This window comes from Penicillium malachiteum (assembly GCF_028827825.1).
Source record: "Penicillium malachiteum strain IBT 17515 chromosome Unknown utg000001l:1.0-8184562.0:1.0-8186909.0, whole genome shotgun sequence".
Classification (NCBI taxonomy): domain Eukaryota; kingdom Fungi; phylum Ascomycota; class Eurotiomycetes; order Eurotiales; family Aspergillaceae; genus Penicillium; species Penicillium malachiteum.
The window spans coordinates 5,392,672-5,416,323 of NW_026643094.1; the positions used below are offsets into that span (position 1 = coordinate 5,392,672).

General features: G+C 45.9%; 10 protein-coding genes across 10 annotated transcripts; 1 reads left to right on the forward strand and 9 right to left on the reverse strand.

Moving 5' to 3' along the window:
- Positions 1 to 330: 330 nt before the first annotated feature.
- Positions 331 to 1,571, reverse strand: N7483_002015 (uncharacterized protein; the record flags this gene model as incomplete). Its single annotated transcript, XM_057085452.1, has 2 exons — positions 331 to 1,312; positions 1,363 to 1,571. The coding sequence occupies 2 exons, from the start codon at positions 1,569 to 1,571 to the stop codon at positions 331 to 333; spliced, it is 1,191 nt and encodes a 396-aa protein (XP_056951601.1).
- A 265-nt stretch (positions 1,572 to 1,836) lies between these two features.
- N7483_002016 (uncharacterized protein) lies at positions 1,837 to 2,549 on the reverse strand (the record flags this gene model as incomplete). The annotated part of the gene is made up of 2 exons (XM_057085453.1): positions 1,837 to 1,941; positions 2,460 to 2,549. 2 exons carry the CDS (start codon positions 2,547 to 2,549, stop codon positions 1,837 to 1,839), a joined length of 195 nt encoding a protein of 64 aa, XP_056951602.1.
- A 2,973-nt stretch (positions 2,550 to 5,522) lies between these two features.
- N7483_002017 (ankyrin repeat domain-containing protein) lies at positions 5,523 to 5,960 on the forward strand (the record flags this gene model as incomplete). Its single annotated transcript, XM_057085454.1, has 1 exon — positions 5,523 to 5,960. The coding sequence occupies one exon, from the start codon at positions 5,523 to 5,525 to the stop codon at positions 5,958 to 5,960; it is 438 nt and encodes a 145-aa protein (XP_056951603.1).
- A 1,227-nt stretch (positions 5,961 to 7,187) lies between these two features.
- Positions 7,188 to 8,064, reverse strand: N7483_002018 (uncharacterized protein; the record flags this gene model as incomplete). Its single annotated transcript, XM_057085455.1, has 3 exons — positions 7,188 to 7,270; positions 7,336 to 7,959; positions 8,016 to 8,064. 3 exons carry the CDS (start codon positions 8,062 to 8,064, stop codon positions 7,188 to 7,190), a joined length of 756 nt encoding a protein of 251 aa, XP_056951604.1.
- A 2,076-nt stretch (positions 8,065 to 10,140) lies between these two features.
- Positions 10,141 to 10,386, reverse strand: N7483_002019 (uncharacterized protein; the record flags this gene model as incomplete). The annotated part of the gene is made up of 1 exon (XM_057085456.1): positions 10,141 to 10,386. One exon carries the CDS (start codon positions 10,384 to 10,386, stop codon positions 10,141 to 10,143), a length of 246 nt encoding a protein of 81 aa, XP_056951605.1.
- Positions 10,387 to 10,618: 232 nt separating this feature from the next.
- Positions 10,619 to 12,131, reverse strand: N7483_002020 (uncharacterized protein; the record flags this gene model as incomplete). Its single annotated transcript, XM_057085457.1, has 7 exons — positions 10,619 to 10,763; positions 10,787 to 10,920; positions 10,976 to 11,127; positions 11,177 to 11,364; positions 11,407 to 11,819; positions 11,877 to 12,047; positions 12,075 to 12,131. Coding segments are annotated over 7 exons (1,260 nt in total), but the record flags the coding sequence as incomplete, so codon positions are not given.
- Positions 12,132 to 16,202: 4,071 nt separating this feature from the next.
- N7483_002021 (FAD-dependent oxidoreductase) lies at positions 16,203 to 17,290 on the reverse strand (the record flags this gene model as incomplete). The annotated part of the gene is made up of 4 exons (XM_057085458.1): positions 16,203 to 16,492; positions 16,548 to 16,819; positions 16,909 to 17,134; positions 17,215 to 17,290. Coding segments are annotated over 4 exons (864 nt in total), but the record flags the coding sequence as incomplete, so codon positions are not given.
- Positions 17,291 to 18,279: 989 nt separating this feature from the next.
- Positions 18,280 to 19,515, reverse strand: N7483_002022 (uncharacterized protein; the record flags this gene model as incomplete). The annotated part of the gene is made up of 1 exon (XM_057085459.1): positions 18,280 to 19,515. One exon carries the CDS (start codon positions 19,513 to 19,515, stop codon positions 18,280 to 18,282), a length of 1,236 nt encoding a protein of 411 aa, XP_056951608.1.
- Positions 19,516 to 20,284: 769 nt separating this feature from the next.
- On the reverse strand, positions 20,285 to 21,562 carry N7483_002023 (Zn(II)2Cys6 transcription factor domain-containing protein; the record flags this gene model as incomplete). Its single annotated transcript, XM_057085460.1, has 2 exons — positions 20,285 to 21,267; positions 21,376 to 21,562. The coding sequence occupies 2 exons, from the start codon at positions 21,560 to 21,562 to the stop codon at positions 20,285 to 20,287; spliced, it is 1,170 nt and encodes a 389-aa protein (XP_056951609.1).
- A 1,114-nt stretch (positions 21,563 to 22,676) lies between these two features.
- Positions 22,677 to 23,553, reverse strand: N7483_002024 (SDR family NAD(P)-dependent oxidoreductase; the record flags this gene model as incomplete). The annotated part of the gene is made up of 2 exons (XM_057085461.1): positions 22,677 to 22,887; positions 22,964 to 23,553. 2 exons carry the CDS (start codon positions 23,551 to 23,553, stop codon positions 22,677 to 22,679), a joined length of 801 nt encoding a protein of 266 aa, XP_056951610.1.
- Positions 23,554 to 23,652: the final 99 nt, after the last annotated feature.

Genomic DNA, 23,652 nt, shown 5'->3' on the forward strand with positions numbered 1-23,652 from the left:
TCGGATTTGTAGTACCAGATACCCTCTCCACTGCGATGCCGCGATCGACGTTCTGACTGAATAATCGCAACTACCCACGGCCACTTTGTTGCCACCACGTCCGGTGCCCGTATTCCCAGCACCATCTCTTGAGCTTTCGACCGAAGTAAACGATACTGCTGAAATGCCACAAATGCCCGCCCACTATCCAGTGGTCGTCTTGGCCTTTCGAGTCCAGCAAGGTAAGACGCACGGTCGGACGCCTTCTGCACCAGGTTCAAGTCTAGCTGAACCAAAGGCACCGAGAGCCCGCAGATTATTAGAGCCTATAGTGGAACCAAAAAAGACAAATTAATGAGCCACGCTTGTACGTAAAGCCAAAGAGAAGGGGCGTAGTATCCAAATATCAAAACCTACCACGTAACTGTTCGGTGCCTCATCTAGCTCCACAGCGCCGGAGAAAGTAACCCCGTCGGCCTGAAGGGCGTGGACCTGGTCTCTGGCCCACGAAGGATTGATTTCACCCAGGGATATCGTAAGGTATCGGAGAGAAAAGCATTTTCGCAAGCTAGCCGCAGCTGCGGGTCCATAGCACCAGCTGCCTCCATACTTAGGAGTGACGGATAGGGTGGCCAGCGTGGCATAGTGATGGGGAACAACTTCCCCCCAGAATTTTTCACCAGCGCAATCCTCCATTTCCTGGCCGTCCATGACGATATCGGAAATCTCCAATAAGCGTAATCCCGTGTAGGAGGTTAAATAGGCGAAGAGCTCGTCCATGGCGGCTTCCGACCCGGACACTTTAAGTGAAGATAGCCTTGCCCCCGAAACACCCAAGGTGGACCAGAGTGCACCCCAATTACTCTTGATCCCTCGGCCTCCGTTTCGAGTCAACACACTCAACTCCCGCAAGCTGGAGGAGATAACCTGACGCAAACCGCGCCTGGGGAACGGTACATGGTGAATCTGAAGCTTCTCCAAGGCGGTCACGGGTGATGATAAGAAGGCTGAAAGGGAGATACACTGCTTCACATCCGAAAAGAATGGCGTGTCAGTAAGATTGAGGATCTGGAGATTCCTTAGATTCGATGAACGACTGATCGCGACCGCGATTTCTCTTTCACTGTAGGCGGTTAGGAGGTCACCGGGGAAAGTAACACTCAGAGACTCCAGATCATGGAACATGCGCAGAGGAGGGAACTCTGTGAATGAAAGTTCATCTTGATCCCCGATAACCTCGATCTCAAGCTGCTTAAGGGCTGGTAAGTGTGATAGTTGGGACCAGTACTGAAACAACTGCGGTGTGCCGGCCTCATCCAGATCGTATTTCCAGCTAGAATTGAATTATTAGATCGGAGCACAAATCATCCTACATAGACTTACCAAATTTTCTTCACCGAACTCGTGAAAGTGCATAAATTGTTAGCGAGGGCCTCGATCAAATCATAATTCAGCTGAACTGTAGAGAAGACTCGCGGGTTGATCTGGGATAATGCGGTGGAACAAGTCGCTCGTAAAGCAAGGAGTGCCTCTTGCGGTTCAAGATCCAGAATCATATCCTGTATCTCGAGAGGGAGATCAAATATCGACATCGTGGCTACCGAACCTTGAATACAGAAGTGTAGAAAATGAGGGGAAGTCGAACGGATACTAGTGGATTCCGAATTACTGGAGAGAGCGCGCGCATTTTACACTACTTTGGCTCCGCCTCGCTAGAAATTGCATCTCTACCCGTCTACACTATCTTCTAAGCCCCATCATGCCACTGGTAGTCAGAGATGTGTCAAAGGGCCTCGGGAGGTCAGGAACCTAATCGCTATCAAAGACTGGGATATTCCAATGCCACCTACTAGTACACTACAATATTCCACGTTCAACACCAGATGGTTGCTGAGTCGAAGGCTTGTAGAGGGATGTCGAAGTAACATTAAGATTGATCTCAATTTTCATGGTGTATCCTATCTAGACCTTTGGATTTGAGACGTTATTTTTCTTGTACCGCATACCGCACTGCAAAATACCGCAAAATCCCGTACCGCAAAATTCGCAGGATTTTGCGGTAAATACGCTAGCTAGGTTAGTAGATCAAGTTTCTTGGCATTGCATAAACTTGAGGGTGATATTATTGATTCAGCCTGGTACTTAATTATTTTATGCTATATGGCACTAACCCGACTAGGTAAGGTCTATGTTTTTATGCAATATGCGGTAGTTTCTGGGAATTTGCGGGAGTCTCATTGCTATTCTTCAATTTACCGCACCGCAAAATCCCATACCGCAAAATCCCGCATATTTTGTGGTGCGGTATGCGGTATGAAGATTTTGCTGCGGTAATACCATTTCCAAAGGTCTAGTCCTAGGGGCACCAGTCCAAAAGGGGTTGGCGCCTGTCCATTTAGCACTTGTACGGTCGATTTAGTCCATACCTATTTCTGCCTATGATTGAACTTCGAATAGAGGTAATATGAGGGCTGACTTACCATAACAGTAGAGATGTTTTCAGGAACTTCTTTGTCTTCATGAGATTCTAGAATAGTATTATTCACGCCGCCATTCTGGGGATTAGTCATTCTTGGTTTTCAATCGAGGTCATCGGAATCATCGCCTCTGAAATAAGTAGGCGCGGCAACAACGCAGCTGGAGGCAGCTAAGATTGCGTTGAAAACAAAGACGTTCAAGAATTGCATGTTGAAAAAGCCTTGAGGGTTGAAAGCCTTGAGATTGCGAATAATCTCAACAGGATTGTGGATTTCATCTACTATTTCTACCTATACTCACCTCGGCGCCTGGGCGGTGATAACCCATTAGTCTAAAAACAATGGTTTTCCATTCTCTCAGCTCCTCAGCTCCTCAGCACAATCAAGTCGTGGTCAAAATCCACTTGATTTTTCTCGGGCAAGATCTACATATCCAAGATTTCGGGATTCCTACTGTAAGGTATACCTGTGACTGAAGAGGGTCCTGCTGGAGCTTAAGCCTAGTTGAATTGGTACTATGTACCCGCCAGTCCGCCAGTTGGTTATCTGGACTGATGCTGTTGATCGGATAACACTAATATAGGCCATTCCGTATTTTATCCACTTGCAGTTTTCCTACCTGTGAGGTCTAGCTTTAGATATCGATTGGTCTTTCTAATAATAATTGAATGTCAGCTGACTTTGTTGCTAGTGGAATGAATATGCAGGAAAGTCGTAATATTCGCACGATCTAGCCAAGAGACAGATTAGAAGAAGCAGTGGGGGGGGGGGGCGTATGTACTGCCCTCAAGTTTCCAGGTGCAATCAACCGCCTTTCTCTAACACTGAGAAGATACAGTGCAAGCAGGATGGTAAATTCAGTTACTCGGACGTTGCAGAGGAAATGGGGAAGCTGTCTCGGGCTTCCTCTGCGCGTGATACATTCACGAGTCGTTTACGGGCTATATCTGATCCTCACTTGGCTGGTGGCTGGAAGTGCTAGAAATCCACCAAAAAGAACCCAAAAACTCAAAAACATACAACAGTCATACATAAGGTGGTGGTCACCTAACGCCCACGAATCTGGCCTGAGCGGCTCGCCGCCCTATTGAGGCCTCTTCAGGGCAGTCCGGGCAGATATTCACCCACCTAAATATTCTTCACTCGAATACTAAGCCCGTGTTTCATGAAACGTGTGTCAAAATATGCATTTGTACATTTTGAGATCTCAAAGCATTAAATGGCCCTTCTTTTTTCCATTCTATCCTCCGCTATCTCTTATCTCTCTGTCGCTCGATCACTAAAGCAGGATGCATGCTAAGTATATGTACCTTAATGTTCACATATTTGAACCATGTTGTAGACTTTAAGGAGTACAGCAACAGCCAAGAAACCTAGCGGACATTTCTACTATAAACTAAGTCAGGTTACAGAGACAAATTGATTCTGTTCGATACGTGAGCAGCGAATCATCTCTCCTGAAAGAGAAGTCACCGATAAAATGGCCAAAGAAGAGCCCTTGGAAGAAGCTGTGATAAGGTTAGTATCATCGGCTGTGTACTTCTCAGATGAGTAAGACCTGGAGGAAACAAGAATTGCCAATATTTCCGATCGTATCACTTCCAAGCTAAGACCGCTTCTGATCGATATACGATCTTTCGAAGGAAGGCTACAGCAATTGCTACGAAGTTCCTTCGATATATGGAGGGCGGTACAGGAGAGCCCGCGACGAATCGTCGCATTGACCGACGGGAAGGAGAACCTGGACTATCCTGGGTTTGATATTGATGAGGGGATCGTAATGCCGGGAGCTGTAGGAGCCCACATGTCAGGGACATCGATAGTTCTTTTCCCGACCATTTCAGCCATCACTACGTCGAAGCTTCTCCATCCTGACTACGTTATGCGCACATCAAATCCCTTATACATATCCGGGGTAGTTGAAGCAGAGTACCAGGTCAAGAGAGCAAGAGAAAGAGGCTAGGAGGCCGATTGCGCAGGGGTTCTGGTACAATTTTTGGCGTTATATGATGAATTCAGTTGGTCATGTCAGTCCCTAGTGATTGTTAGTTATGTATTTGAATTGAGTTTGAATATTGCAAGGAGAAGGCAAATACACCACGACATCTTTCACGCAAATTGACACCGTTTTACCTACATCAACAAGCTAGAAACCCCGTGTTACTTTCTTTCTGATTGCCCTGGGTATATTCTGGGTACACCCAACCAAACACTTCAGTCAAGTCATAAAAACATTGTATTTAGTCCATATTTAACCAACGTAACCGCTGCTCCGCCATTCATTGGAGTATTGAGTAAGCGTCATCCAAGCCAAGAAAGGGCATATCATGGTGTCGAAGCGAAACACCCTCGCCCTTAAGGCTCGCCTGAGGGGCATGGCAACAGGGCTATGACTTCTGTCTGTAGCTCCGATATCGAGTGTTCGCATCGCCTTACGTCATATCATCTATGTGGCGTACTGTGGAGTCATATATACTGGCCAAGGATATCGCATTTCAGTAGCCTGGCGCCCACTCCAGCCTCCATGGGAGCACCCCGTTCACCTGACGCTGTGAAGCGGGACGGGTACAACGACGGCAGACTTGACATGTCATTCCCGAGATCAGTTCATGCGATATGAAAAAAAAAATTTGGAACCAAATTTCTGCTGAGCGCAACCTCCACTAGTTATGTGCATTGATCGGCACGGCCCTCAAGCCTCATTTAAGCGAAGCCAATAAGCTTTAGAAAATTGCACCATAGCGTTGATGTAAGTGACCCTAAGCCTCATGTCGAGCGACGTTACGCGCCCTGCACTACTAGCGCTATCAGCAATCCTTAGCGGGACTGTGTTACCGTGGAACAAAGGGGGCCCTTGGATTACGGGTGGCTGCCATTGTGCGTTGCTACTTTTCTGCTTTTTCACCAATGACTATGGTGAGTATCTCTTTTTCCAGCCAATTTCTTTCCCTTGGGCCTATAATCGCAACGGCATCCAGTCGGTCAAAATGGACCCTCCGGCTATTTGGTTGGAGGAGGACTTGAATGATTCGAAAAGTTTAGCATCTCGAATGACCAGAAGGACTCATGCTGGAAATCAATGGGCAGAATGGTCATGGCCTTACCCTTCTGGCATTGGCGGCCAAATTTGGACATGCCCCATTGGCCAAGCTGCTTCTGAATTATGAATGCATAGAGATAGATACCCAAGATGTCGATGGAGGGACACCTCTGGGGCAAGCAGCAATATGGGATCAATCGGCCATTCTAGACCTACTTGCTCAGGACGAAGGTGTACGGATTCATTCAAGAGATAAACGCGGAAATACGCCACTGGCTCTCGCCACCGAGGAAGGTCACCAATCTGTGGTTGAGTCTCTTCTTATTCGAGAAGCGGTCGACGCCGATGCGCGAAATAACACACTTGCCACGCCATTAGCACTAGCCGCTGAGCAAGGCCATATGAGAACAGTAGCTCTGCTGCTTGATCGCAATGATGTTGAACCTAACTCAATTGACAATTAAGGCTGTTCACCGCTCACGCGTGCTGCAGCGATGGGACATCAGTGCATTGCTCGCCAGCTCCTTAATCGGTCCTGTGTGGACATCAACGGCAGAGACAACGATGGGTATACACCTTTAGCATGGGCTGCACGGAGAGGTCATACTGGGGTTGTAAGAGCCCTTGTCGAAAGAAAAGAGTTGGACTTAAATCATGGGTGGCGCACTCATATGGTGGTGGGAAGTGTCCATTTTGGCCCCATTGTATACTTATTCCCACACATGAGTCATAAGTAGAAAGATGTGCCTACCTAGTGATGTGGGGATCAGTCGTTTATTCTGTGAGCCACGGGAAAGAGCCTGTTATATAGGCTTATCGTTGAGGTTAGTGAGGTAACACTGGAAAGAAGGAGACCAATTTCGTCATCTATCCTTTTAAAGCTCCCTCCGGTGGCGTGGCGTCGGTAAAAGAATCTACCCAGTTCTTTCTTGGAGATTACTTCACCTGATCTTAACGCTATCGAACACACGCGGGCTCAGCTAAAATGTATGATTGATGAGCTTAATTCGGACCCTAGTAAATTTGAAGGAACCAAATCAGAGCTTATTAGGCATTGTTCTAGCCTAATTCATTACACAGGGGCTGAGATATCACCTAATTTCTTCGACAGGTTGATTCGAAGTATGAATTCTCGTGTAAGGCTATTATCAAGGCTAACGGTTGGTATATGAAATACTAGATCAAACAAGAAATGAAATTGTATTTAGGCGTCATTGGAGAATTCAGCATATATTTTATTATATTTTTATTTAAAAAATTGATTTAATCATGTCGATATAGACATATATTTTGATGGGCTGCGGACCGTACGGAAACTTATGACGGGTAAGTGTATACATATGCGAGTCCAGACCTCGGGAATGATGAAAGAAAGCAACATTGAAAGTTCTCAAAGTCATAGAACTGGAAGTTTCTCAAAAAAGGCTACAGTTTGAGAACAAAATTATAGAGTAGGATTCAATGATCAAAGCCTGATACAGCACCAATATCATATGTGTATAATACCTATATCAGTCTGGCATAATCAATGTTGAATTGTAATCAAATTCCCTGGCAGCCAATTGTTGAAATTGTGAAACCTGAGATTCAACTAGGAGTAACGGGCTCTTTTCTCCTCATGTCTTCGATGCGTTGCGAGGTACGCGGTTGGATGGATTTATATCCTGCTTCACGCTGATGTTTCCGTTTACTCAATGGCTGGGTTGTGCTCCCATGGTGAGGGGTTGCTCATCAACCTTGTCAGGATTTTGTTGAGTATTTATTGGCGTAGGAGCTGTAGAAGCTTGGTTTAATTAGAAAAATTCAACACAATCAATGCAGTAAACGTGGATTACTAACCTGCGGTGCTGTTGCTCTCAATCCCTGATAGAGATATTGAGTGTGAACTTGCCGCCTGTTTGGTTTCCACGGGGGAGCCAGCTGTGTCCTTATGATTGGAGGGACAATTGTGCGTTTCACCATCGGAATGAGCTCTGGCCTTGCCACTTCCATCAAGAGAAGCAAAACGTGGAGTCACATTTTCTTCCTCTATTCCTAATTCTTGATCTTTGGAAGGGCCATCCTTTGTGGGTCCCCCGATATTTGGCATGTTGGATGTTTCGATATTGGAATCGTATTTATCAGTTTCTTTAGACCTATCCTTTTGATCATCATTAGTAGGCCCCAGCTTCGAACTTGAATGAATTGCTGGCTTAAGTTCAGCGTACTGAGGCCACCTCGGGGAAAGAACGCCATCCGACGTTTTGAAATCGACAGAGTCTTTGTCGCAGTTCGATATTATCTCCGCCTCTGTGATATGGATTGTTGGAATATTTTGAAATTTGTGTCCAGGATGTTCAAGCCACTTCTCAAAGTCGTCCGAGGACATAGATTCGGTACTATCTGAGGCATCGTTCTTATCGACTAGATTAGGGTCGGTATCTGTAACCTGCTGAGCAGTACTAATAGCACTAGATGCGATGACTTTAAGTCCGTCCTTAGCTCATTTCGTAAAATGTAGGGTATACGGATGCTCTCACCTCCTTCCTGTAATGAATTGTAGCCTGTTGGCTTGATCTTAGAGTCCATGGTGGATATGATGAAAGAGAGAATGGATGAGAGAATGGATGATGATTTTGGAGTAGATGGTGCGAACAAACCAGCTTTATAGCTTAACCCAAGGCAACAATCCCAAAGTGAACACTGACATCATCTACCTGAATAGCAATGCCACCACTATAAGACTATTTTTGTCGGGGGAAATACGAAAATAGATAGAGATGCGAGCACAGCCCACATACACATCGCCTTTAGCAATATACTAGAGAATGGCTTGTTGGCAATGGTTGTTGGCAATACTGGGAGTCTTGCATGCATTAGTGATTGGTGGTTTCCAACCTAATAGAACATGATCTTGCAGTAGGTATGTTTCAAATCCAGTATAGTATGGGAAAATAATTGGAGGGCAGGTCTTGCTGTGAGTAACTTAGTGAGTCGGAGTTATTGACTTATAATAAGCGCTGGATTTGGTTACCTGCACAGACATCTATCCGGTCATGTTCGAGTACCGGTGAGCAACATCATTCCTAAAAGACTATTTTTAACAATGGGAATAGATCGCCCACTAGCAACTATTTCTAATACAGTGCAGCGGTAGGATTGTTCTAGTCATACGTTATAAACCCAATATGCTTTGCTATCAGCTGTACATCATAGAATGGTTGGCTGACAATTCATTTTGGCGATAACTTACAATCACTAATGCATTAGGGCTGGATACAAGGTACTATACATCATGACTCGGATTAATTATAGCGCATGATCTTTCAATATGTTTCACATCCTCTATAGCATGGCACAATCATTGGCAGGCAGGCTTTGACGCTGATAACTCGGGGAGCCACTGATTAGATGTCTAAAGCGCCAATATCAGTTGGTTATGATATACAAGAAGATTCATCTTGAGCCACACGACCTTATCACAACTGAAAGTCTAGTTTTACCGAGAAAGATACTTTGCCTGCGAGTAACTAAGTTTAGACCAGTCTGGAGTTCTAGAGACATTATTTTTAGTCTGATACCTCAAACTCTCCTAAAATGCTTCACGTTCAGCACTATAGCAGGGAATTGTTGGTTGAAAAAGCCTGTTGGTGATGTAACACTAGCGCATGTAGGATGGCTAAGTTTGTCACAAGATTAAAGGCCTGAATACTTCCAGTCTTTTAGCACTCATTCTGTCAGTATGTTTTAGATTCGCTATAGCATCATATAATCATTGGTGCACGGATCTTACTGTTGATAACTTAAGATGCCACTGGAATAAGCACTAAGCACGATCTAGCCTTGTATCACAGCTAGAATTGATCCTTGTGATCGTACCAGTATCCAATTACCTAAAGAGGCTTTCTCCACCAATGTTGGTTCCCAGGTATATAAATGGCTTTCTTCCCCCAGGTATTTTCATCCTCCAGTCTTTCTTTCTGCTCTTAACAGACTAACTTCTACCGGCTTTTATCGCCTGTCCTCACTCGAGAAGTAACACCCCGATGGCGAGCCATTCCGAAATAATTATTATCAGTGATGATGAGGAGTTGCCTCGTCTCCAACGCCGCGGTTTACGACCTCGAAGAGCTCTTGACTACAGTTACCCGAATTTTGAGAGCCAAATCATTGAATCCATATATGCAAACGATGTGAACCATGCGAATGATACGTGCCGGCCCTGCAAACGAAAAAGAGAGGAAACAGATACGCCCTCCATATTGGTACCGGCTTCTCGCAGGACTATTTTCCCCCACTTTCTAACATGAGATTAGGACAATGCTATCAAGGAGCTTAGAAATACGGTTAATCATGAAATCGAATCGTTAGAAGTGAAAGTCCGAAAGCTTCAAGATGAGCTTCGAAGGGAAATGGAAGAACACCGGAAAACCAAAGAGGAAATTTTGCAGAGACAACGGGGAGTTTTAGAATGCAAGATCTGCTACACGCAACCAGATTGCTGGGTGACTTTTCTCTGTGGACACATGGTTTGCAAGTTATGTACAGATAATCTTGAGCCGAAGGAATGTCCTTTCTGTAGAACTATCATAGGATATTTCAGGTGCTACCCCTTTGCAGGATAAAGCATATATCTCATTTTGATTTCAATTTCCAGTCAAATTCTTATTCCTGGTTGAGCTCTGGCGTAAGTATTTCCTCCACTTTCCATATCCCAGGGCAGCTAATTTCTCCAGACGAGCGATTTCCTGTGACAGGCCACGGTTTTCCATATCCTAAGACAGCTGATTTCTCCAGACGAGCGATTTCCTGCGACAGGCCACGGTTTTCTCTATATGCGGAAACCTTGGCCGATTGAGTCGCTTCTCCATATTTTATTGGCTGTCCGATCATGACTGGGCGCAAGTGCATGATGCGGCGTAACGCTCTACCAAGAAACACTGGGGTCCCTATCAAATATGTTTGCCCAAGCTGTCATTAGACCACAAAATCCGTCAAATTATTCTATGAGCTGATCTAAGAGAGGTAGAGAATCCCAAATATTATTTTGACAGGTTTTACTGCTTCCCGTTTTCATACAGAATCTGTTCTCAAAGATTTTTCTGATGCCTCGTCCCTACCCTGCTCCCCATACGGTTCTGAGTCAATGATATTCAATATGCGAGCGAGCCCTTAATTTCCCTCTGGAAAGCCTGTAAATCCAAATGAGTAGCGTCACTCCAACACCAAGAAGATCAAACACAAGTGCGTCTCCAAAAATGACTACATAGTACGTCCAAGCCAATGAACTCAGCAAAGAGAGAACAGTCACAACGATGGCCCAAGGAAGCATCCAGCATAAGTTTGAGCTGAGTGCTTGGTATAGATACCACCGAGTGAAGCTACGAGTAAAACAGCCCCAAGTTGGTAGTTGAGTCCGTAAAAGATGTAGGTCCAGTCAATGGCCTGTGAAATGTAAGCCAACGGGAAAGGAAACGTCATTCTCTCTGCAGAAAGATACCTTCCATATTCTTTGGGTGACAGCCGTCACATCGTTCAAAGCAGATAAATAAAGAGCGAAAGATTGTATCCCATGTATAGATAGCGCAATACACACGGTAGTTTCGAAAACCATGACAATTCCGCAGGATAAAAGCGCTGGTCGAATAATAGCTTTCGGAATGTTAATAGCTTATCCAGACCTAGTAAGTTTCTGATATACCGAAAACTTCCGCTCTAGTGGCCTTAGGGTATTCTATTTGCTGTGTTGCTCGAAAATAACCCCAATTATACCTGACGAAAGCCAAAGTTGACGCTTCAAGAGCCTGAACAGGGACCATTATGAGCCCCCAGCGGATTGTGGTAAAATTTCCCCAGGCCGTAGCATAGAGATCTCCAAGCTGAACTATTCTGTTGACTAGCTATAAATAGATGGAATTCCTGATTGCCGACTTGCCGAATGTGTATAAACTTGGCCGAACTAATGTTTTCAGTGCATCGAGGCTTATTTTCAAGTTTCCGTGGCCATCGGCTTCTCTTTTCTTGCGCTTCACAACCACACAAACAAAGTAAAGAAGTCCTACCATCACCGACAATATGTCGCAAGTTAATCGAATAATAGCCTGTGTTACAATGGTTGGCGTAAATTTTCCAACACGGAACGTTGATACCAGTAGGAAATCTAACACGATATTGATCAAAAACTTGCTCGCGCTGATTATCAAAGGGATGTCCGGTTTATCCAGCGCTCTGGTTGAGGAAGAGATCGCCGCTTCGGTCGCGGATGTCAGGCCTTGGATAGAGGACCAGCGTATATAGGCAAGCGATGCATGTCGCACTTCAGCCGGGACAAAGATAGCTGTAAGCTTGGTTGATGTTGCAAGAAATATAACGGTCACCAGAAGCCCTTATGCTACACAGACAATGATCATGGTCCAGGCAAGGTTTAGCCGTGAGTGCAGGCTTCGCGATGATTTGTCTCCAATAATCAGCCACGCAGAACGCGGAATACCATCATTCATTACCTCAACAATGATACCGATATATGTGTATATATTAGTTATGACCACCTCGCTGGAGCTTAATTTGGCGACCTATAGCTTGCTTAGGGTGCTGTAAACGGCGGGTGGCGCAAAGGCAAGTAGGTTAAAGATTGCGGAACCAGTAAAACTTTGAAATCTGTAGTCAGTATCTATCTTTGACTTCAATACTGATATACTCACGTCTCTCGGCTCCAGAACGCGCGTGTCCTAGATGAAAGCTCTTCCCCTCCGCTCCTCCTTTGTTGGATTGATGAGCAGCTTCATCTTGGACCGTTGTAGATACTGCGTTAGCCCCTATGTTATTTTCTTCTCTTTTGATGACTTACGTAGCGCGTAAAAATGAAAAGAGGATGGAGAGTTCCTAGGCGGTGCGTTCCCAAGTTATGTTGCCGAGGCGCCAAAGTGAATGCGGGGTCCAAGAAGCGTACATTGATACTGCATAAGACTCCTTTAACTGACCTAAATCTTTCGGCCTGCATTGTAGCTATATCTCAAGGCATGATATGTCACGGAAACTAGAACTTGAAACACTATCGTACTTGGAATCGTAAATGATATAAGTTGGCGGTCCGCTGGTCGGCTAGGTCTGGAGACCACGGTCTCCGGACCTAGCCTGTCTTTAGTACTATACCCTGAAACTTCGGGCTATAGTCACTGTGCATAGGCCCAGTGTCTTAGACTATATGTCTTTAGTATGTATTCCAGCGCTACCATCCCTTGGTCATTATTATAGCCACCTCCATGAACCGGAGAGCATGGCCACATTTCCTAAACGACTATTTGACAACAGACATATTACTAATTAGGACTGGAATCCCCTATGGCCATGTAGATGACTACTAAAGACTAGTGGTGTCATTGGTCTTGCTATATAATTTCATAGAAGTTATTTGCTCTTATAAAGAAAGGCAGGAAAAGTAAATAGATATATTGACAAGTAAAAGAGAAATACAGCCAATTTTCTTATGACCCATCAATCAAAAGGTCGAAAAAACTATGATGGAATTCTATTCCGATAGTTCGAAATAATCGCGACAAATAAGGCTTCAATAAATTAGTCACCAACCTAACTATAACACTACCAATTATCCAAAAAGAGAAAGAAAAAAAGAATCTGACACTCATATTCAAAGGCCAGAACACCCTCGGCATACCTCCGCAAGTACATCTCGTGCAGGACAGACAAATCATAAAGTTGTACATCAAAAAATCAGAGATAATGTTGTTGTAGAATCGCAGAGTATCTATCTCATATGCAAAACTCCGTATACTGATTCACAAGCATTACTGTATGGGTATGATTGCGATACTCTCTACACCAAACAAGGCAGATTTTAGAACCGCAAACTCCAATTATCAAAAGGTTATAAGGCCAAATTGATTAAGCTCACAATCGTTTTGATCGACGCAGCGAAGGCCCTTTAGAAGCTTTTATGCTGTTCAGTCCCTTGTTTTCTTCCTTTCCTCCACATTGTGGCTTCTCTGTATAACGGGTTTTCCGAGATAAGCGCTTCACATGCTGAGTTTGGGACTCCGATTCTTGCGCGGGTGCGTGTTCTGTCCCCTTTGCCGTGCTCCTCGTCGATCGTCTGATTGGAGTTTCGGCCGAGTTGGGAGAAATATCTTTAAATGGTGATCCACCAGAGCAAGAGAGGAGTTTAGTATCTGATTAACTCGGCAAAGCCATCTTAATGGGAAGAGGGGGTACCTCCAAAAGGCACGGATCAATATTTTTCAGCTCGAGGTCGATGGAGGAGGCGGGAGTCTCGGTCTTTTGTCGATTCTCCATCTCCAAAGACACTTCCCTGGATGAAACGTTGCTGCAGCTAGTTGGTGATACCTGTGGGAGATGACACAATTTGATTTTGATATCATATGAATGTTCAGTAGAAGCATGGGCCAAAAATTTGGTGATATCGCTAAACTGAGGGACGTTGCGACAGCTTTCCCAATTGCAGCTTATTCCGTTACGCGCATGGGCCAGATGCATGTCAATCAAGTGGCGACGAAGAGAGTCCTGTCGGTCGTTGGGGAATTTATGCGGAGGAGGATTCGATGCTGATTGGCGAGAGAGACCACAACAAATAATGCATATATTCGTTGGACATTCCATAGTGTCTTCTTCGAGGCATGGCAATTCTTCTAACTGATCAAGTAATTCATCTTCATCATCAATATCCCAATTGACTCGGTTTCCACGCCTGCTCGGCTCGTTTAACTACATCAGTGTAACCATATCTTTAGTAACCTGGATGTGTTAAGCAAGTAATTTGTCCTTGTTGAAGCTCTCTGTATCAGGCCTATAGAAGTTCTCCACCAAGCGTGCCTGTTCGGCAAATACATAATCAGGAATGGGGAATTCCCAGCTTTCATTATTAGTGTTTTTATCGTTAGAGACTTTATCGGACTTGCCGAGAAGTTGTTTTATCTGTCTGTCCACTTCTAGTACAGACGCATTTTGGAAATGGTCTTTCCTAGCTGCCTCTCTCATATCAGTTACTAGCCTTTTTCGGAGCTTAGAGATTTCTTTTTTGACATTCTCATGCTTTTGGTAGAGATTCGGGAAGGGCTCCCGGGCATTTTTGATACTACCTACCAAGGATACCATCTCCGCTCTGAGTTCTCTTATCTCTTGTCGAAACTGTAGAATATCCGGATGTTGGCAAATAGCACGTTTATGCGTTTCGGTGAGCTCGGATAGAGCATTAAGATCCCTTTTCCTGAGTATAATCCCAGTAGAGCGGAGTACCCCTTCCTGAGACGGTCGAAGAAGAACAACATGCTGGAGATCGCGTCTAATAAATTGTGATTGGTAATAATTTTCAAAAACAGCGTCGCCAGACTGACCAAGCACTCTTTACCGCTCCTGACTGGTGAAATTGCCTAATCCTGCTTATTAGCCTCGGTAGAACTTCTTGTTTCTATGATGTTGTGGTTTTCGTTAATTTAATGCGTGAATAACTTACGATTAACTTCGTTTGCCGTCCAACGGCGAAAATTGTAATGTCCAATGTTGTCTTCAAATCTAGCATCTCAACCTAGTTCTTTTAGAGCCTGCCGACTTGATTCGTAAGTCATCGCTAGAGAGCCATGAAGTTCATAACCATACGGAGTGCGCTCAAAGCGTCGTAAGAGAGGTGTATTGAGGACTTCGGGCTTCCACCGGAGGGGGAGGGAGGATTGATGTTTGGGAACTCGCAGCCGCCAAATAAGCTCAGGTGTGAGATCAGAATTGACAAACGCTCCATCGCGGAAAGCAAACGAGACTATCTGAGCAATAGGGCAATCTACTAGTTGGTAATCACCGTGCATGAAAAATTTGGTTCTGGTGTGACTATTAGCATTTCATTTATAGCACATAAATATGTAGAAGAGGGGTTCTCCTACCCATCATCACCCTCCGGTCGACCTTTTAGATTACAAAACTCTATGATGGCACAGAGAACATCACGTTTACTCTGACGGTCTTTCAGGTAGAAAAGTTCAATATCACAATAGCAGACGGATTTGGGAAGGTCTTTTAAGGATATGTACTTCGGAAGATCACTTTGGAAGTTATAAACTTGTTTACGCTTGCCCAGGGATGACAGATCACCAGGCAGAGAAATATTCTGTGACAGCAAGATGCCGGGGCGAGTCCCGGTAATAGCAGACCATAGCTGTACTGTAGCAAATTGGACGATCATACTTCTATGTCGAAAGAACCGCGAATGGACCCAGTGATGCCAGTAGATCACACAGAAGACATCTACATCCAGAGTGTTCTTGTCCTTGGTTCGTCGGGAGATTTTGCGCTCGGCCGGGAAAGGCCCCTCGAGATACTATATCGCGATTAGCTTGGCCTTCCTTAGTATACAAGGAATGCTCGTACTCGTCTCATCTGTTTATGGGCGTTATCGCCGACACGGCGACGGGAAAACAGCTCGAAGTACTGACAAAGGCGGCGCCAGTACTCATCGTAAGTCTGGAGTCCCTTCTTTCGTGATGTTCTGAACATCCAGTCGAAAAAATTCATATAGATCGCTTGGTCCTCTCGAAGAAGGTAGTCCACGTAGTCTTCATTCGACTAAATGCAAAACCTATTATTCTCAGAGGTTATTCGCTACCCACAACGCCTTATCTGGAGAATATCCGCACTCACTTTCGCCAGTAGCACTTCCGCCCGTGATACCAGTGACTCAAAACCCCCTCCTCAAGATTGACCACTGCGGCCCGGATACGACGTTTCCAGACTTCACCAAATACAACAGTGTTGGACATGGCATGGTTAGCAATTTTGTCAGCTATGTCTTGAGCATCCTGACTTGTGTATTGCGTTCTCTTTGGGAATGTCCAAGGCTCATCCAGGTGAAAGAAGACAAAAAAGTAGCACAGGGTAGGAGTCACTGTGTACATGTGCGAATAATTCTTGTTATGCACGATGGTCAAGTCTCGGTCGCCCAACTCTGGAACTGGGTTGGTAGTGACGACAAGACATTTCCAGTCTGCCCGAATGGCTATAAACCTATAGATCAGTAAATGGCAACGGTTGCAAATATGGCAAAGACTTACCGAGTTTCTCCTTCACAGTGATTGATCCCAAAGAGGTCTTATTTGCATGTTCCCATGAAGTTCGTCTCACAAAGCTGTGTACTCCGTCACATCCTACGACCAAGTCACCTCGCTCAAATGAGCCATCACTCAGTCGTACTTCTATTCCATCTTCGTCTTGCCTGATATCCTCTATGACGGAGGAGGTCTTGATGGGCGTTTTGTCCGGCAGGGTATCGTACAGGTCTTGCAAGAACTGCCGTCTTTCGATAAGAAGCAAGCCGGACCCATGACTGCGTTTTCTTGTTTCAACATCAAGATTCGAGACCCGATTGCACCAGGATTCAACTAAAGACCAAGGTGAAAATAGAGACCGACTCACTTTGCTTCAATAACCCGGAATACGCCGTTATTGGCAATCAGCTTACCACTAGGTAGCCGTGCACGCCATCGGTCTGGGGTTGAACTATGCTGCTTGATTGTAGACAGACAGCCAAGTTGATGCAAGATACGTGCCCCATGTGGGTACACGGCAATACTCGCGCCTTCGGCCGGTGCAACAGTATTCCTCCGCTCCAACACAACATGTTCGATCCCGGCTTTCTGAACTAATCATGGAAAATGAATAAATGTTTGGGCCACAACGAATGGAATCCCCATGATGGAAAAAATACAAAGGAAAACATACATGCATGTGAGGCCGCCAGTCCGGATACGCCGCCACCAACAACAATGACACGAAAGGGTCGTTCTTCAGATGCCATTGGAGACTTTGAATTTGTGCCCGGAAGTATGAATTGATGGACAATGATCTGTTGCCTATTTTGTGATCTCTGTGTTTGCAACCCACTTTGCGAGTCTTTATTAAACGATTGCATAGATACGATGAATGCCCTGTACTTCCGGTGAAGTACCCCTACCCCGAACGGAGAGGTACTTACTCGGAGCAGAGATGACAAGCGTCTTTGATTCTTTTCATTTTTCTCGACGACGACCCCCGAGGTTGGGGCCTCTTCAGATAGTGTGCTTGGCGTGCGTGCTCGGAGTCTTCGATCCGGCCGAACCTTACTCGGTCGCTTCGCCCCGAACGCGGTTAATGTATCCCCGAATTAACAATTTACAATGCAAGGGGCCAAAGCGACGGAGTTTCCCCATCTCGAACCGGGAGTTTGCAGGTTGTCAACCTTAAGCAAACGAAGGGGGAAGGTATGATGCCTTCTACTGTGTACGATCACTCGTCCTTTCGGGAATATGAGGATGTTTTTTGTAGTGGAGGATTATCTTTGGAAGCACGGGGGTTTCAATGCAATGAAAATGATCCTAGGGACGAAGACGGCACGAGCATAGGGAGCAGAAGTCATTTGGAAAATGGAGAAGCAAGACGAGAGATATGACGCGCGAAGAATTGGCTGATTACAAGCTGCTCTGATCTCCCACATAATAGTCGCTAGTATTCCGGCATAGAAGGCTGTCAGTAAGACAGGTGGGGAGGCGAGAGCATGGAACGTCGGACATATGATATCGAGAGCGAGACAGAAAGACACATAGAACACTTGAAGAGGTAAATTACTACTATTTGCTCTCAACGGCAGTGAAAGACTTAGATACTAGTGAATATCCCTACTAGTGCTACGAAAAATAGCTAGACATTACATCTGCTGGGACACGGAATTTCGATTCATTCAACATAATCGTGTCTTCTTGCAACTCTATACAAAACCCCCAGACTGGAATCAGGTAAACCTCCTCTTGCCTAGTTTTTGGTTAATGTCTTTCCCGCCTTTTCATTAGTGGGGGTCTGTATCTCCGTTTGGTTGAATAAGATCTCATCTCGCAGCCAGCTAGTGACAATAACAGTTGTACCAGGACCCACTACAAAAGAGAGTAGAAAGGCAACAGTGCCAAGGCCTATCCATCCACGATGCTGAAAGTTGGAAAATCGCAGGGCATTCCGAAGCTGACTTAGAAACACAAGCTGTACTAACGAGAATCCTATAATCTGGTCCCACAGCATAAAGCCATGAATACCATCTCCGACCGTGTCGCCGCCAGCGAGAGAAAGAGGAGGAGTCATCAAAGATAATGGAGTCAGTTCCTTGACGTATTTGCTGTCAAAGAGAGCCGGGAAAAGGGCTGCAGAGGCGGAGATGGTGGTAACGGCAACATGGAGAGCAAGGCCAACTGCGACCGAGACGATGCTCATTAATCTCACCACGCGTAGATGCGCGGCTTGAGAGCTAGACATAGAGATCTTCGGTGACGAGGAAGAGGATCTCAGGCTCAAGATACGCTCGCCTGTCGCAATGATGGTGTACATGATGATGGGAAACGCATTCCAGATAACGATTGTCCATTGTTGGAAATTATTGGAGACGAAGTACGGCGATGGGAGGCCCATAAGCACCATGGGAAGTACGTATCCAATGAAAATGGCTGGAAGCAGTAGAACGGCCGTACTCGTAGAAGAGAGAAGTGAGGCTCGTCGAAGGGAATCTGGAGCGATTGACGACAAAGTTGTTGGCGAAGCTGCTGTATATAAAATTGCCCACCCTGCGCCACTGCATCCGATGGCTGCGGCTCCAAAGATAAGAAACCATAACGACGGTTTCAAAATTGAGGACCCATTTCCACGGCGGAGCCCGTCCAGGTAAATGGCAACTATGATGGGAAAAAGCAGACCGATGAAGTAGATGCCTGTTGTTGTGGCAGCTGGGTGGGAGCCGTCGACAACCTCCCAGAAGAAAACTACTAGTGTCCGTAGTAGGTAGTCAAGTGGCCAGATTCCAGTGAAGTTGTCACGCAGCGTGAAGTCCGTGCCTGGGAGAATGTATTTTCCATCCGTGCCATCCAAAGCCTCTAGGAGATGTGCCAGAGTGCCGTCGCCAATGGTGCGCCCCCATGTCACACCAGTCCCGATAATTCCAAGGACTATAAAGACCTTGCTTAAGACGGAGTCATTTGGACTAGGATTCAAGTTGTTGATCGACATGACAAGTGAATAGACAATTCGTGGCAATTCTGATATTGAGCTCTTTCCAGAGAAGCAGTGTAAATAAAGGCGTGCTGTACGCCGAAAGACGCCGGATCCTCAGTATATGAAAGTCTAGGCTCGAGACCTCGGATTTCCAGACCCATTCGTTCGATGAGCATGCTATTCGGTGAAGCTCGTACTAGTCGATTGTACATTCAAGGTTCCAGAAGAAACCAATCCTCTCAAAATTGTGGGACGAACACTCGGCCCGAAGCTCCCTCGGGGTCCTGTGGTGGCATACAAAAGGTTCGGACTTTCGGGCTACGACCCCGGCTACCTTGCGATCCAGGTATCTCAAGTGCTGCAGCCCATATGTCCGACCTCTCCACATCGACTGCTTCCATGAAGATTGACCAAACGACCGTCTTCGGCCGCCACACACCCGAATCCACCTGGGCACTGAGCAAAATGCCAAGTCCAAGTTCCCGCTCCGTTCCCGTACTAGTAAACCTTAACACTTTATGCTCTGATTCATTAAATTTCTTCTTTTCTTTTTTTTTTTAAAAAAATGTAACCCGGGGAACTTTGCATAGGTAACTCATTTCAGATAACTATGCGTAAGTTATGCGGATAATATCAACTTGAAAACAATTTCAAAGCGCAGACATCTAAAGATTGAGCATGAGGATTGCGTATTGAAAAGAAAACCCTGCACTTCGTGTAAAGCTCACAACATATATACAATGCTAAACATCCACCACAACGAGTCCCACTTTTCGACCCACTGTTACTCTGAGCCTGAAGATTCGTGCGATTCGCTGCGCGAAGCAGGCCCGTGCGGTAGGCTCGATGCTTGTTCCGACATTAATGCACATGCATTATAGCGCATGGAGAAGAATTTTGCCACATCGGCCGATTGCTTGTCCAATTTCTCTTCCAATCCACCCAAGGTATTGTAGACAGGGGCACCAGCCGGGCCAAATTTCTGGATCCCCTCCATCATTTCTCGAAAAGCAGCGCGTGGTTTGGCTTCAGCCATCTCACCCATCTCACGTAGACGCTCCTCAATTGTCTCGAGTAAATTTGAATATATTAAAGTGGTATTGGGCGGGGTCATTCCCGCTGGAACCTTGCGTATCCAGGCAATATATGCGGCGACAGCTGACGATATGCCGGCTATCTCAGCCTGGGTACGAAAGACAGCCGCGGAGAAATTGGCCAGCTGAGCCGCGACACCTTCACTTATATTGTTATCACTGCAAGGTGTCTCCCGCGGCGCGATTGGTACGGACGCAGGAAGGCAAGATGAGGAAGCCTCTGTGATGTCGCTGATATCCGGGGTTAATAACTCCGCTACATCAACATAGCTCTGACCTTGAACGTGGTTGTTGGGATTTTCTGCTTGGAAGATTGGCGGGAATCCGAACCTTCCAGAGTTAGTGAAATCTGGTCTAAGGTGACCTCCAAGCTCTTTCTCCCTGCCAAATTGGGTTGGCTCCATTCTTTCAACTGACATCCTATACTGTGTCTCATTGGCGTGTAGCGAGCGCAGAAAAGCATCGTTCAAGGAAGGTTGCAAGGGAGGATTATAAGGTTGGGGAGATGGAGGCTGGTAACCGTGCTGGGTTTTAGCAGGGAGTGGACACAGAAAAGCCGCGGGTGGTTGACTTTCTGCATTGGTACTTCTATCTGTATTATATGGCGGGTGCGAACTAGTGGCGATGCGAGATAGGCCATTTGATTGACTGGCCATCCCTGAGATACGCGCTTCTGTTTCATCTTGTGTCGGGGTTAGCACAGACGATAATTTAATGTTGTATCAGGGACGCGATAGCATCCAAAAGAAACTGTAGAGGATAGCAAGAGACATCGTCTTACGCAGTCGCTTCTGTAGTGCCGCCACAGTCTGAGTGAGGTCGGCCCTTGTGGGTCGTTGTGCGGGGAGATAGATACACTCCTCGCCGAGCCTGCGGCATTTCTCACATGATGGCTGGCCACCGTCACACCGCACTTTATGGTCTCGACAATATTTGCATGCGCTATGACGGGCTCCACCTCCGCTCATGGTTGTTTCCGACTCTTGGTTGATTGTACAAGGTGGGTTGTGTTATGATGTTGCGTGACAGGCAGTCCCCGCGTGCCAAGCATTCAAAAGCGGCGAGCGAGTTGAACAAGGAAGAAACGGTGGACGTTCCTAACCTTGGAAGCGACTTGGGAGATTTAGAATAGTATTGGAGATTCTCGCCCCTAAATTATAGAAGAATATATTGCAATGATGCAAAATCATTGTAGTTCGCTACCCCTCTCATCTATCCGATCGGAAAAGCAACTCGAGGTTGGTCGAGGGTTGTAACAGTGTCGCTGGGCAAGCCCGCGGAGGAATTGTTTGTATTGAAAGATAAATACTGCATAAAGTGACAAAAGTTAGCAAAAGGACTTGATACTACCTTAACTATTGCCAGCATATGCACATCAATTGGCTACAGTAGCTGTCTGAAATACACAAAGGATTTTGTCCACATGTGTACCGGGCGTTCTACTAGTACTCCAAGTCGGCAAGGTGGCCTGCAAGTGCTTTCAGCCGTTTTGCCATTATATGCAGGAATTCCAGGACTGAATTGATGCAAATAGTGAATATCCTTGCAGCATAAGCATAATCCAGGGAATCGTGAGTGGGAGGGATCAACAGTACATGCATTTGATTTGTCGACTCAGATCACGCAACTTATTCCTGATATAGCGTGGAATCCTTCGAAGTCGCAAGAGGCGAAATAGGCTGAGACAGGGAGTGATAATGAATTATGCCCAGGTGGAGTTTCTATAGTCCGTCGCGGGCAAGGTCCGTATAGATTGAATACAGTAGGCAGTATCACTCACCTGCATGGCCAATATCTTAGTCCTAGAGATCTGCATGCGTGACCGACATACTGTCGAATTAATTAATTTATTCGACACGATTTTTTACCGAAAGTACAATCAGACTAAAGTGAGACACCGAGGGTCTTGCTTCGAGAATGAAGAAAAATGGCCACAGATTGAAATCATCATTTCCAAATGTCCCCACCTCATCTAGTAGCCTGGTTATATCATTCAATTCAGGTGACGAACTTTGCATCTTTCGGCCTTTCAGCCCTCCAGCGCCAGTTGATTTACTGGAGCTGAGTCTATCTGCTATCAAACTAAAAAGACATTCCTCCGTCAATGTTGATGACGGAGCCGCTAATAAACCCGCTTTGAGGGCCTAAAAGGAAAAGTACCAACTCTGCCACCTCCTCAGCATCGCCGAGTCTGCCCAAGGCAGGTGAAGAACCCCCACCAAACATTTCTGCAGAAAGTGAGGTGCCAAGCCCGTTCGCAACTTCCTCCAGCAGTGGCGTATTAATCATGGCGCTGTTCGATATTGTAAAGGATCAGTCAGTTCACGGATGTTAAAGAATGAGAATTGCTCATCGGACTCCCAACTTACGGTGCGATGGCGTTAACACGTATACCCTTTGCACCCTCTTCCTTCGTCGTAGTTCGCGTAATACCAATGACTGCATGTTTACCAGAAACGTACGGGAGGAACCCTGGAAGCCCCACTTGGCCTGACAGGCTAGCAGCGTTGACAATGGCTCCACCTCCACGTCCGCGAATGCCTTCCTGGAGGTACAGCAGCTCAGCCCGCAAACAGTTGATCACTCCCCGTACATTGGCGCCCCAAACAAAATCAAGTTCGGAGTCACTGATATTTCGGCCGGACACGGGAACTTGACTTGTCCCCGTCACACCAGCCATGTTGGCTGCAGCGGTAATTGGCCGACCTTCAAAGTGCGCCACTGTATTGCGAATCCAGTTGCTCACTTGGTCTTGGGAGGAAACGTCAACAACTGAGGTAATACTGTTGCTCTCTGGAGAAAACTGATCAATCTCAGTTTTCACGGTCTTGAGTCGACCAGCATCGATGTCCGAGAGGGAGAGCAAAGCTCCATTCTTAGCGAGAAGCTTAGCTGTTGCTCGGCCAATTCCTGAAGCCGCACCGCTGACAACAATCAATTTGTTTACAAAAAAAGCCATTTCTGCGTGAGATGGTGAATGGTCAGAGGAAGAGAGGCAAACCATGAGTTCGATCCATTTTGTAGTCGGTTCCGTTATCAATATTGTCTATTATTTGGA